Genomic DNA, 14,351 nt, shown 5'->3' with positions numbered 1-14,351 from the left:
GGGAGAGTTTGCCAGCACACACCAAAAACGCTATAATTATATAGGGACAACCTTATATAAGTGTTTTCCCTTATAGCATCTTTTATATATTTCTAACGCCAAATTAGTGCCCCCCCTCTCTGTTTTAACCCTGTTTCTGTAGTGCAGTGCAGGGGAGAGCCTGGGAGCCTTCCCTCCAGCCTTTCTGTGAGGGAAAATGGCGCTGTGTGCTGAGGAGATAGGCCCCGCCCCTTTTTCGGCGGGCTCGTCTCCCGCTCTTTAATGGATTCTGGCAGGGGTTAAATATCTCCATATAGCCCCCGGAGGCTATATGTGAGGTATTTTTAGCCAAAAAAGGTTTTCATTTGCCTCCCAGGGCGCCCCCCTCCCAGCGCCCTGCACCCTCAGTGACTGCCGTGTGAAGTGTGCTGAGAGGAAATGGCGCACAGCTGCAGTGCTGTGCGCTACCTTAAGAAGACTGAGGAGTCTTCTGCCGCCGATTCTGGACCTCTTCTCGTTTCAGCATCTGCAAGGGGGCCGGCGGCGAGGCTCCGGTGACCATCCAGGCTGTACCTGTGATCGTCCCTCTGGAGCTAATGTCCAGTAGCCAAAGAAGCCAATCCATCCTGCACGCAGGTGAGTTCACTTCTTCTCCCCTAAGTCCCTCGTTGCAGTGATCCTGTTGCCAGCAGGACTCACTGTAAAATAAAAAAACCTAAGCTAAACTTTTCTAAGCAGCTCTTTAGGAGAGCCACCTAGATTGCACCCTTCTCGGCCGGGCACAAAAATCTAACTGAGGCTTGGAGGAGGGTCATAGGGGGAGGAGCCAGTGCACACCACCTGATCCTAAAGCTTTACTTTTTGTGCCCTGTCTCCTGCGGAGCCGCTATTCCCCCTGGTCCTTTCAGGAACCCCAGCATCCACTAGGACGATAGAGAAAAGGAGAGTGATAGCACAGTCACAGTCTGTGTATATGTACAATACATAGCAGATACACCAGAGTCACCGACAGAGACATACCATGCAGACTCGGCACAATTTAATGAGGTAATTTTTATTGCAGCTCTAACATTATAAATCGTTTTTCTTTCTTCCATACAAACATCTGCCTCCACCCCAGTCTGTTACGGACTAACCATAAAGAGGAGAACACATAAAAAGTTGTGTGAATTCTCCACACATTAACCCTCTCACTGCCAGAGTCTGGGCTACACCTGCAGCAGCTGGAGGCAGAGCATGAGTTTCTCACTCAATCATACTGTCCTGTGATGTCTTTTCACCCCCTCTCATCTGCTCCTACCCCTGTCATGATTTCCTATATGCTCCCCCCCCCTCCCCCATTCATCCTCCTTGTACCTTCATTTCTAAACTACAGATGTGTCCTCATATATTTAGCCTCAATACGCCACGCAGCACGATACGCCCGGCGTGAGTGAGCCGCCAGGTCCTACGCAACTCGGCTAACGTCGGGCGTCTTTTGTTGCCAAAAATGCATTGCGCAGCTAGGATCAGCAGAGTCTCCTTGTTCGAACTCGTCATGACTAAGACACATTTATGGCAATAAAACGCCAGATGCTAGAAGAATCTCATGCGACCTGGCAAGCCAAGAGTGGCTGTTTGGTGTGCCTACAGTAGGATATACCTCTCACCTTCTCCTAATCAGCCTACTGACCCCTTTATAAATGACACAGACATTCCCTGTAGCTCCTGTACACCATCCCACTGTCCTCCCTCAGCTCATCCCACCTCTGCTGGTCTTTCATCTTCCATCCCTTGCCCTCTCTGTCCCATCATTGCAGGACAAAAAGGACAATCACTACACAGACCCCCAATCCTTTACCTCCAGTCCCCACGCTCTGTATACTGTATGTGCAATGTCTGAGTGAACATTCAGCAATTGTTAAAGTCTGAGCCAGTACAACAGCCTGCAGAAGCAGGTGCCACACTCCTGTGCAATCATCTACTGGTCTTGGTCTAGATTCACATTTCAAAATGGGCTTCAGCAGGCGATCCCGAAGCCGGCAACAAGATTAAATAGCCACGATCTCCCCACAACTGTAGGAAAACTTCACGCTTTATTCAGCGCCCAACTTCCAGCCCTAGTACGGGTAATAGCAGCTTCAATTCAGCAGGGACCCCCACAGAATGATCGCTAGGAGGCTTATTACCCCCTGTCACACTGCACCAGGTGGGGAAACTGGAACATGGACTCCCTTCTGTCCGCTGGCTGGAGGGGGAGAGACAGAGAGAGAAGGAGTATGAGAACCATCACAAATGTCTTAAGAGATCTCCTGAACAGCCTGTTTATTGCTCTAAGAGTAACTATCGCCAACACTCTGGGGGTGCAGACACTTTGTAGACTTTACCAACACTCATCCATTGAAGACAGTGAGGTCTATTAGGACTACTATTCATATTATACTAGTTCCTAGGAAATGGCTAGGCAGCATTCTCACATCGGTGGCCGTATGTAATGAAGTCCGAATTGGCCGGAGGTGCAGGTTCCCGGCCGAACTCGGATGTTTTTTTAAAGGTTTTGCCTTGTACATGATTGCGGCTTTAAAAAAAAAAAAAAAATCAGGGTTCTGCAGGGAACCCGCACCTCCGACCAACTTGGACTTCATTACATCCTGCCCAGGGTGTGCCAAGACCAGCCAACATTCAGAAGGTCAACAATCAATATGTAGACATGCATTAAGGTCAACTCAGTTAAAATGTCAGCATGTTTAGAATGTCAGCATTCAACACCAAAATGTCAACATATGATTTTTGGGTTATCTTAGCCTAACCCTAGCATTAACAAATAAAAAAAAATATATATATATATTGACAATTTGGTGGAGACATATTACATGCCGACATTCTGAATTTGTCGACAGTTTAACCACCTAATTGCATGTCTACATATTGATTGTCAACCTAATGACCAAGTCAGCATTCTGTCAACAAGTCAATTGTGTACCCTCACATAGTATGATAGAAAAGACCTGAATACATTTATATAAAAGTCAGTATTAGGGATGTCAGGGACCTGATGAGGTCACCATGACGAAGTAGGTGGGCTCGCATATTTGGCAAAAAAACTGTGCTAAGAACCTAAATTTTACTCAATGCTAAACTGTACATTATAATTGTTCTGATTACCAGTGTCCTTAGTGCTTAGAGTGTACACCTGCATTTTCTTTTTCTCTGTGTACCCTCCATACTACCCAACTGTCCCTATTTGGGCAGGACGGATGGTGTAATGGCTAGCATTACTGCCTCACAGCACTGAGGTCATAGGTTAATTTCCCACCTTGGCTCTTTGTTGAGTTCTCCCCGTGCCTGTGTGTTTTTCTTCCGGCTACTCTGGTTTCCTCCCACAATACAAAAATATACTGGTAGGTTAATTGGCTCCCGACAAAAAAATAACCCTAGTGTGTAACTGTGTGCGTGTACATGTGTTTAGGGCAAACTACATGGGCCATGTGGTTCTTATCTGCAGTCAAATGCTATGTTTCTGTGATTTTGTCAGGAATTATACCGTAGGCAGATCAGGGGTGGGGCTTACTTTGTCCCAAATTTACATTTTTAAATGTTGAGAGGTATGTTGCCATGAATGAGATGCGTTCTTTAAAATGGCTGCCTCTGTTTACTGGTGATCAGGGGATTTTAGCCACCAGCTATTTCAGAATAGTTAGCAAGCATCAATCTGCACTTGACACTTACAAAAGAAATACATGTGTGATTTATGGCAAATTGTTATGCATATATATTCTGTATACACTGGGCAAGCTATCATTTACCAACAGAAAAATGCTTTAAATTCCTGCAAAACTAGAAAAATTAGCTTAGAATGGATTTACCACCATTTCAGGTTGGTCACACAAATGGAAAAAATAAATGATTGTGGAGATGTATAAAAGGTTGGAGAGAGATAAAGAGGGAGACTTATCGAAGATTGGAGAGTGATAAAGTGGAGAGAGATAAAGGGGTCTATGTACTAAAGCCCCGTACACACGGGGGAGATGAGTGCTGAGCGATCTAGCACAGACCGCTCAGCACACATATCTCCCCCCGCTCAGCACTCAGCGCGATGTGTGCTGAGCGAGGGGTGAGGATGGGGGGCGCTCATTTCACCCAGCGGTGAAATGAGCGATCTCACTCGATTTGGCATGCATGTCAAATCTAAAGCCGGCCCGCGCATCGCTGTCGCCGGCACCCTACACAGGGAGAGATCCGTGCTTAATTTCTAAGCAATCTAGTCAGACTGCTTAGAATTTAAGCACGGATCTCTCTGTGTGTACCCCCCTTAAGCCTTGGAGAGAGATAAAGTGGACGGAGATGAACTACAAACCATTCATCTCCTGTCATTTTTCAAACACAGCCTGTAACATGGCAGTTAAGAGCCAACTGGCTGGTACTTTATCTCTTTTCACTTTATCTCCCTCCAAGCTTTGCTATACATCCCCCCAAAGTACCAACCAATCAGCTCCTAACTGCCATGTTACAGGCTGTGGGGTCAATTCATGAAGCAGTGAAAAGTGTGGAGTAGTGAGCCAGTGGAGAGATTGCCCATGGCAACCAATCAGCTGCTCTGTATAATTTTATAGTATGCAAATTATAAATGTTACTTCAATGCTGATTGGTTGACATGGGCCACTTCTCCACTGTCTCACTTCTCCACACTTTTCTCTGCTTCATGAATAAACCCGTTTTTGAAAAATAAGTTAGGATCGGATTGGTTGGTATGTTATCTCGCTGTACTTTATCTCTCTCCATGCTTTGATAAATCTCCCCCTTTGTCACCATTATCTGACAGGGAACTATTCTAGAAAATAATTTTGTTGCTCAATACACACTGACTTATTGACGTGAAAGTCTGTTTCATGTATAAAGTCAATGATTTGATTAGATAAGTGGACTTCCCTGTTATGAGCAATGTATATTTCAGAAAAATGAATAAATACTGCACTTGGCAAAAATAGACATCATTTATTAAACTAATACTGGAAAGCACAGTATATAAATACTCTTTATGTATTGTATGAGTTAATAGAGCACAGACCTCCTTATTAAGATAGCAAAGAAATGTGTGAATAAGTATGTTACGCACTGCAGCTTAGAGTCTCACTGAAACAGATATCTTTTATTCTAAGCAGGATATTCAATTGTTGAGCGCTGCCGCAGCTCCTGTCTACAGTGACCGGGAGCAATTCAATTGTTTGTGCCGATGGGCACGAGTGCCGCGGTCACCTTTGGGTGTCCAAGCTCAGGGCATCCAATGTTGTGGCACTTGCTCCCATCGACAAAACATTTGAATATCGCCCATCAGGCACCCGTTACTTACAGGTGCCCAAAAACTATTGAATTCCCCCCTAAATGTTCTGCCAAGTGTCAGTAATATATGTGAAGTGGGCAGCTCCACCAGGTTACCTTAGTGTTGATGTTAATTATTATTATTATTATTATTATTATTATTATTATTATTATGATGATGTTTATGTCTTTCTGTATTTTCCTCTTGGAATGTTGAATTTGTATTTGAAGTGTATGCTAAAGTTTAATCACATACTGCGCATGTCACACATCTCTTGGAAAGGTTCTTGTCTAGCCCTAGCACATTATGTGTGGGACAGCTCTCTTAAACAGCATGGGGTTTCTACTGTACGTCAGAGTGCTCTCTGATGAATGAATCTGTACTTTTCATTAAAGAAAAACACAGCTCACCAGTCAACATTCTAAAACGCTGCATACAACACAGAACTCACCTACATTCTGCAGGTTTAAAGCTATGAAAAGGTCAATCTAAAACATCTGTCACTAGAGATCATTGAACCCTATGATTAATGCTGTTTTTCTAAATAGAATGCAGCTGGAAGGCAGCCAGACACTATTTTAGAACAACTTTCTCTTCAACACGTACAAGTTGCACTAAGCATGGGAATAAATGGTTTCTAGAGTGAAAGTTTTAGGCATGTCCAACATATTCGGTCACCACTAAATCCACCTCCTTTGAAGTGCTCCAGTTCTACTATTAACAAAAACATTGATTTTTAAGGGCATCACCACTCAGAAAATAGAAACAATTATTTTGCCTAATTAAAATCATTATGCGGAGTACTACAATATACTGGAACATCTCCCAGTGCTTGATATACACCTTTGGCCACGAATCACCTGTCGTTATCTCAGAAACACTCTATTACACTAATGTGAGAGACCATTACTGAATAAAAGACCTTCATTAGCTTCAGCTGCGGACGTGGCAATAATCAGCGCAATAGTTTGTTTCCATGATTAAAGATATTAATAAAAGAAGGTCAGTTATAAACAACCTATCAGCCCAGATTACAACAGCCAATTTCAGGCAGATGTCTTATTTTAGGCGTCAGCAGTTATTCCAGTAAATTGTAACATCTAGCATAATTATTTAAATCATGCAAAAACCTGCAGGTTTTGGTCTGGGCAGGTATACCTTTATACCCCTCTCACACATGCAGAACACGCATTAACCCGGGATTTTTGCATATGTAAAAAGAAACAACGCAAGACTAAGGGGGTCATTCCTAGTTGATCGCTCGCTAGCTATTTTTTGCAGCGCTGCGATCAGATAGTCACCGCCTATGGTGGAGTGTATTTTCGCTTTGCAAGTGTGCGATCGCATGTGCAGCCGTGCGAAACAAAAAAGGTTTTCGTAGTTTCTGAGTAGGTCTGAACTTACTCAGCCGCTGCGATCACTTCAGCCTGTCCGGTCCCGGAATTGACGTCAGACACCCGCCCTGCAAACGCTTGGACACGCCTGCGTTTTTCCAACCACTCCCTGGAAAATGGTCAGTTGACACCCATAAACGCTCTCTTCCTGTCAATCTTCTTGCGATCGGCTGTGTGAATGGATTCTTTGTTAAATCCATCGCCCAGCACCGATCCACTTTGTACCTGTACGACGCGCCTGCGCAATGCAATACATACGCATGCGCAGTTTTGCCGAGTTTTGACCTGATCGCAGCGCTGCAAAAAAATAGCTAGCGTGCGATCAGGTTGGAATGACCCCCTAAGTCCCAGTTCCACGACCCTACTCACAACCAGGGTCATGGAGCCGAGACCTAGGAATTTGCCGGCTTACTAGACCCAGCAAATTCCCATGTCACGTGTCTGAAAGCGGCATGAGTTTGTTTTAAACGGGCCACACACCTAAAGATTATCTTTCCAACCAGCCAACTTGTTAGCTGGATAGAATGAAAATGTGGTAAAGTATGGGAGGAGTGGATTTCATGTGACCGGCGGTCGGGAGATTGACGGTCACATGAGCTCCACCAACATCCCGCCCCCCTCACTAACCCAACGGTCGGCATGTCGACCAACAGGAACTATTTCCACTCGTGGGTGTCCACGACACCCATAGAGTGGGACTAGAACCCGTGGCGACCGGAGGTCGCCGCCAAGCCCACAGGATGGCGAGTGCAGCGAGCCCGCAAGGGTCTTGCTGCACTCGCCCTCCCCGCCGGCATCCCGGCGTCGGTATGCTGACCGCCGGTCAGCCATACCACACCCTATGGGAGCTAACAACAATCGAACATTTGCTCCCAAACACTGGAAAATGGGGGGGGGGGAATCTTGCCTGAATGACCAACTGCTATTAGACAAAGGGTTACGATCATTAGGTCGACAGCACTTACGTCGACAGTCATCAGGTCAACCACTATTGGTCAACATGCATTAGGTCGACATGGTCAATAGGTTGACATGGTCAATAGGTCGACATGGAAAAGGGTTGATATGAGTTTTCACAATTTTTTTCCATTTTTAGGACTTTTTCAAACTTTACGATCCACGTGGACTACAATTGGGAACGGTAACCTGTGCCGAGTGCAGCGGTAAAGAAGCAAGGCTCCTTGCCCGAAGCACCATGCGAGGGCACACGGTGCACCAATTGGGGTTCCCCATCACTTTACGAAGAAAACGACACCAAAAACAGTCAAAAAGCTCATGTCGACCTTTTTCCATGTCGATCTAGTACATGTCGACTTAATGACTGTCGACCTAAGTGTGGTCAACCTAATGACTGTCGACCTAAGTGTGGTCGACCTAATGACCCATACCATAGACAAAAGTTCTACTGAATCTATCAATGATGACAAATGAGTGGAAGCCTGAGAGTCTCCCCTACATAAAATGAATTTGTGTACAACTACTAGAATGCAGGAACGGCCAATTGTGGGTCAACATTAATTGTGCCATTGATGATTGACATCGATGGTATGAAATAATCGACACTTGGAAGCACAGTGGGCCAATCAGTTTCAGGAGGCGGGGCTAAGCTCTATTCCATCTGCTTCGGGGAAAAAGAAAAACATAACTGACAGGCAGCCATCGATGGCAGAGAGACATGAGATCTCCGCCATCGATAGCAAAACCAACTGCCATCAGTTACAAACCATCACTGGTTGTTAGTTATTGATGGTTGATAACCATCCCTACTGTACTCTCACAAACACAGTGAGATAACGCACGGTCACTTTGGGCTTAATTCAAAGTTGATCGCAGCAGCAAATTTGTTAGCAATTGGGCAAAACCATGGGGGTCATTCCGAGTTGTTCGCTCGGTAAAAATCTTCGCATCGCAGCGATTTTCCGCTTAATGCGCATGCGCAATGTTCGCACTGCGACTGCGCCAAGTAAATTTGCTATGCAGTTAGGAATTTTACTCACGGCTTTTTCATCGTTCTGGAGATCGTAATGTGATTGACAGGAAATGGGTGTTACTGGGCGGAAACAGGCCGTTTTATGGGCGTGTGGGAAAAAACGCTACCGTTTCCGGAAAAAACGCAGGAGTGGCCGGAGAAACGGAGGAGTGTCTGGGCGAACGCTGGGTGTGTTTGTGACGTCAAACCAGGAACGACAAGCAGTGAAATGATCGCAGATGCCGAGTAAGTCTGGAGCTACTCAGAAACTGCTACGAGGTGTGTAATCGCAATATTGCGAATACATCGTTCGCAAATTTAAGATGCTAAGATTCACTCCCAGTAGGCGGCGGCTTAGCATGAGCAAATCTGCTAAAATCCGCTTGCGAGCGAACAACTCGGAATGACCCCCCATGTGTACTGCAGGGGGGGCAAATGTAACATGTGCAGAGAGAGTTAGATTTGGGTGGGGTGTGTTAAAACTGAAATCTAAATTGCAGTGTAAAAATAAAGCAGCCAGTATTTACCCTGCACAGAAACAAAATAACTCACCCAAATCTAACTCTCTCTGCACATCTTATATCTGCCCCCCCTGCAAGCACATGGGCGCTCATTCCGAGTTAATCGCTCGCTGGCTAGTTTTAGCAGCCGTGCAAACGCTATGCCGCCGCCCACTGGGGCGTGTATTTTAGCTTAGCAGAAGTGCGAACGCAAGTGCAGTCGAGCTCTGCAAAAACAGTTTGTTCAGTTTCTGAGTAGCTCTAAACCTACTCGGTGCTTGCGATCACTTCAGCCTATTCGTGTCCGGATTTGACGTCATACACCCGCCCAGCGAACTCCCAGCCACGCCTGCGTTTTTTCAGCCACGCCTGCGTTTTTTCAGCCACGCCTGCGTTTTTTCAGCCACGCCTGCGTTTTTGCAAACACTCAATGAAAACGGTCAGTTGACACCCAGAAACGCCCCCTTCCTGTCAATCTTTTTGCAGCCGTCAGTGCGAAGGAAAACTTCGCTAGAACCTGTGCACAACCACAATGGGCTTTGTACTCTACGTCGCGCATGCGCATTGTGGGGCATACGCATGCGCAGAAATGCAGATTTTTAGCCTGATCGCTGCGTTGCGAACAACGGCAGCTAGCGATCAACTCGGAATGACCCCCATGGTTTTGCCCAACTGCTAACAAATTGCTGCTGCAATCAACTCTGAATTACCCCCTTTATGCGCACTGATTTTTTGAGTTTTTAATGACCATAATGCTCTTGAATTTCATTTCTTTTGCAGTGACCTTTTGTGAAATACAGTAAAAGCTGCTCCACCTGTAGCTTGCCGTTGAAGTGCAACTGTAAATTCATACGGCAAGATTACATTAAATGTTATTATTTAGTTCTTTTACATTAAACAAAGAATATTCTAGTATGAATATTGTACATATGCGGAATTACTGCTGCTCCTCCTCACCTAGTCTGTATTTGTCTTTGGCCTCTGATCGTTCCTTTGCATCAAAATACCAGACGGTGATTGCATACCTGTAAGCAGAGAAAATACCAATGTCACAACATGTCATTATACTGACAGCTTCACACCCAAACCCCAAAGCAAGGTTTATTTAAATAAAGTCATTGTAATTGGATCCCTAACGTTGAATGATGTGTAAGGGGCCCTACTCATTTGACGATGCGCCGCCGAGGTGCCCGACGGCCGAAACGACCGACGAGCGACCCGGCGGCGGGGGGCAGTGACGGGGGGAGTGAAGTTTCTTCACTCCCCCCGTCACGCGGCTGCATTGAAGTGCAGGCAAATATGGACGAGATCGTCCATATTGGCCTGCATGCACAGCCGACGGGAGACCAGCGATGAACGAGCGCGGGGACGCGCATCGTTCATCGCTGGAGTCTCCACACTGAAAGATATGAACGAGTTCTCGTTCATTTATGAACGAGATCGTTCATATCTTTCAGAAAATCGGTCAGTGTGTAGGGCCTATAACCCTTATCACAGGGGGTTGGGATGGAAAATTAATCAACTAATTTTAAAAGCGGAGTGGACGCATTTCTTACAGGACATTGGGGGGGGGGGGGGGGGGGGGAGATCTACTAAGCCTTAGAGAGTGATAAAGTAGAGAGATAAAGTACTAGCCAATCAGCTCCTAACTGCCATGTTATAGGCTGTGTTTGAAAACAATTAGGAGCTGGTTGGCTGGTACTTTATTTATTTCCACTTTATCACTCTACAAGGCTTAGTACATTTGTCCCATGGTACCTAAACTTAGTGGCCATAATTAATCTGGTGACATTAAACTGCTCATGTTTTTATTTTGCCCTCCTCTGCAATGGTACATGGAGGGGGGTTTCTGAGTACCCGGAACACTCCCCCTTTCCTCCCCAAAGAAATATCTTTTTTTTAAATGTCGACAGCCAATGGAACTTTACGGAGCTCAGTGACACTGGTCATGGCTCCAGCCAGTGGTGTAAGCCCCAGAGGCATCGTTAGTGTTGGTCTCTGGGCGCCAGTTGTGAAGAGGGGCGCCAAAAGTGGGAAAGAGGGCATCCTGGCTTGTAGTCCTATGCCGCATGCTGCCTGCAGTGACAGTAAGGCAGCACACAGCCCCACCCCTAGAACTGGGGATTAAGTTTTAAAGTCTCCTGTCACCTGAGACTGCAACAGGTGTTGAGTCTGCAATCGGGGAGGGGGATCCAGTGCTTCTGCGCTTCCAACCAGACTTGCAATACCTTGCACTTTTACACTCGCACAAGTGGACTCCTAGTGCAACAATTGCAGCCCGCTAAGGGCTAAGCGCGTGCCTGTCACTATAGGTTTGGCAGTAAGTTGTTCAATTACACATACTCTTTACATGCATGATCCCCGCAGCTCAAATACACTTTACATGCTGATACCGCCAGCTGACAGAGTCATTGTGGCTCATTCTGAGTTGGACCCAGGCTCAACTGCATCTTTTGCAGCATCTGCGTCTTATGCTAATGCCACGGCCGATTCCATAGAAACAGACACCCACTTGCAGTGTCTGGAGACGGCGCATTCCCATCCCGAGGCGTCTTTAGGTGCACCACTGACCCTTGCACCAGCCATATGATAGGCACAGTTTCTACGTCTGTGAACAGCCCATGGGTTGAGCGGTTCAGCGCCTTTGGACATGGCCGCTTTTAGCGTAATGCCCGCCCTCTGTTACCTCCCAGGTACGCCCAGTAAAATCCACAGATACTGTACTGCGTCTCCGAGCGGAAACAATTAGGACTCATGCGCTGTGTGATGCACGCACAGACTTATAACATCGGTCAGATGCATCCGGCATAGACACTGCTCCCACCTCTGAGTTAGGCTTGCTGGGTGCCAACTTCACGAACTGTTTCCACATGCTATGTCCCCCATCACACATACTATTTACACGCCTGATGCTATCACTTCACATACTGTTTACATGCTGAGTCCCCCATTACACATACTATTTACACGCCTGATGCTATCACTTCACATACTGTTTACATGCTGAGTCCCCCAATACACATACTATTTACACGCCTGATGCTATCACTTCACATACTGTTTAAATGCCGAGTCCCACATTACACATACTATTTACACGCCTGATGCTTTCACTTCACATACTGTTTACATGCTGAGTCCCACATTACACATACTATTTACACGCCTGATGCTATCACTTCACATACTGTTTACATGCTGAGTCCCACATTACACATACTATTTACACGCCTGATGCTATCACTTCACATACTGTTTACATGCTGAGTCCCCCATTACACATACTATTTACACGCCTGATGCTATCACTTCACATACTGTTTACATGCCGAGTCCCCCATTACACATACTATTTACACGCCTGATGCTATCACTTCACATACTGTTTACATGCCGAGTCCCCCATTACACATACTATTTACACGCCTGATGCTATCACTTCACATACTGTTTACATGCCGAGTCCCCCATTACACATACTATTTACACGCCTGATGCTATCACTTCACATACTGTTTACATGCCGAGTCCCCCATTACACATACTATTTACACGCCTGATGCTATCACTTCACATACTGTTTACATGCCGAGTCCCCCATTACACATACTATTTACACGCCTGATGCTATCACTTCACATACTGTTTACATGCCGAGTCCCCCATTACACATACTATTTACACGCCTGATGCTATCACTTCACATACTGTTTACATGCCGAGTCCCCCATTACACATACTATTTACACGCCTGATGCTATCACTTCACATACTGTTTACATGCCGAGTCCCCCATTACACATACTATTTACACGCCTGATGCTATCACTTCACATACTGTTTACATGCCGAGTCCCCCATTACACATACTATTTACACGCCTGATGCTATCACTTCACATACTGTTTACATGCCGAGTCCCCCATTACACATACTATTTACACGCCTGATGCTATCACTTCACATACTGTTTACATGCCGAGTCCCACATTACACATACTATTTACACGCCTGATGCTATCACTTCACATACTGTTTACATGCCGAGTCCCCATTACACATACTATTTACACGCCTGATGCTATCACTTCACATACTGTTTACATGCGGAGTCCCCCATTACACATACTATTTACACGCCTGATGCTATCACTTCACATACTGTTTACATGCCGAGTCCCACATTACACATACTATTTACACGCCTGATGCTATCACTTCACATACTGTTTACATGCTGAGTCCCCCATTACACATACTATTTACACGCCTGATGCTATCATTTCACATACTGTTTACATGCTGAGTCCCACATTACACATACTATTTACACGCCTGATGCTATCACTTCACATACTGTTTACATGCTGAGTCCCCCATTACACATACTATTTACACGCCTGATGCTATCACTTCACATACTGTTTACATGCCGAGTCCCACATTACACATACTATTTACACGCCTGATGCTATCACTTCACATACTGTTTACATGCCGAGTCCCACATTACACATATTATTTACACGCCTGATGCTATCACTTCACATACTGTTTACATGCCGAGTCCCACATTACACATACTATTTACACGCCTGATGCTATCACTTCACATACTGTTTACATGCCGAGTCCCACATTACACATACTATTTACACGCCTGATGCTATCACTTCACATACTGTTTACATGCCGAGTCCCCCATTACACATACTATTTACACGCCTGATGCTATCACTTCACATACTGTTTACATGCCGAGTCCCCCATTACACATACTATTTACACGCCTGATGCTATCACTTCACATACTGTTTACATGCCGAGTCCCCCATTACACATACTATTTACACGCCTGATGCTATCACTTCACATACTGTTTACATGCTGAGTCCCCCATTACACATACTATTTACATGCCTGATGCTATCACTTCACATACTGTTTACATGCTGAGTCCCACATTACACATACTATTTACACGCCTGATGCTATCACTTCACATACTGTTTACATGCTGAGTCCCCCATTACACATACTATTTACACGCCTGATGCTATCACTTCACATACTGTTTACATGCTGAGTCCCCCATTACACATACTATTTACACGCCTGATGCTATCACTTCACATACTGTTTACATGCCGAGTCCCCCATTACACATACTATTTACACGCCTGATGCTATCACTTCACCTACTGTTTACA

General features: G+C 45.4%; 1 protein-coding gene across 2 annotated transcripts in view; it reads right to left on the bottom strand.

The window, feature by feature from the left end:
* Positions 1–1,012: 1,012 nt before the first annotated feature.
* The window catches only part of EGLN2 (egl-9 family hypoxia inducible factor 2), a 79,295-nt gene continuing 65,956 nt past the window's right edge, over positions 1,013–14,351 (bottom strand). The window contains exons 5-6 of one of the 2 annotated variants that reach the window (XM_063937712.1): positions 10,099–10,166; positions 1,013–2,206 (exon numbers count right to left, since the gene is read on the bottom strand). In XM_063937712.1, coding sequence (XP_063793782.1) covers positions 2,154–2,206; positions 10,099–10,166 — 121 coding nt within the window. In that variant the 3' untranslated portion in view covers positions 1,013–2,153. The remainder of the gene's footprint in view (positions 2,207–10,098; positions 10,167–14,351) is intronic. The other variant, XM_063937713.1, reaches the window with a different exon arrangement.

This window comes from Pseudophryne corroboree, chromosome 8 (assembly GCF_028390025.1).
Source record: "Pseudophryne corroboree isolate aPseCor3 chromosome 8, aPseCor3.hap2, whole genome shotgun sequence".
Taxonomy (NCBI): domain Eukaryota; kingdom Metazoa; phylum Chordata; class Amphibia; order Anura; family Myobatrachidae; genus Pseudophryne; species Pseudophryne corroboree.
This window is presented reverse-complemented; position numbering and strand designations above follow the sequence as displayed.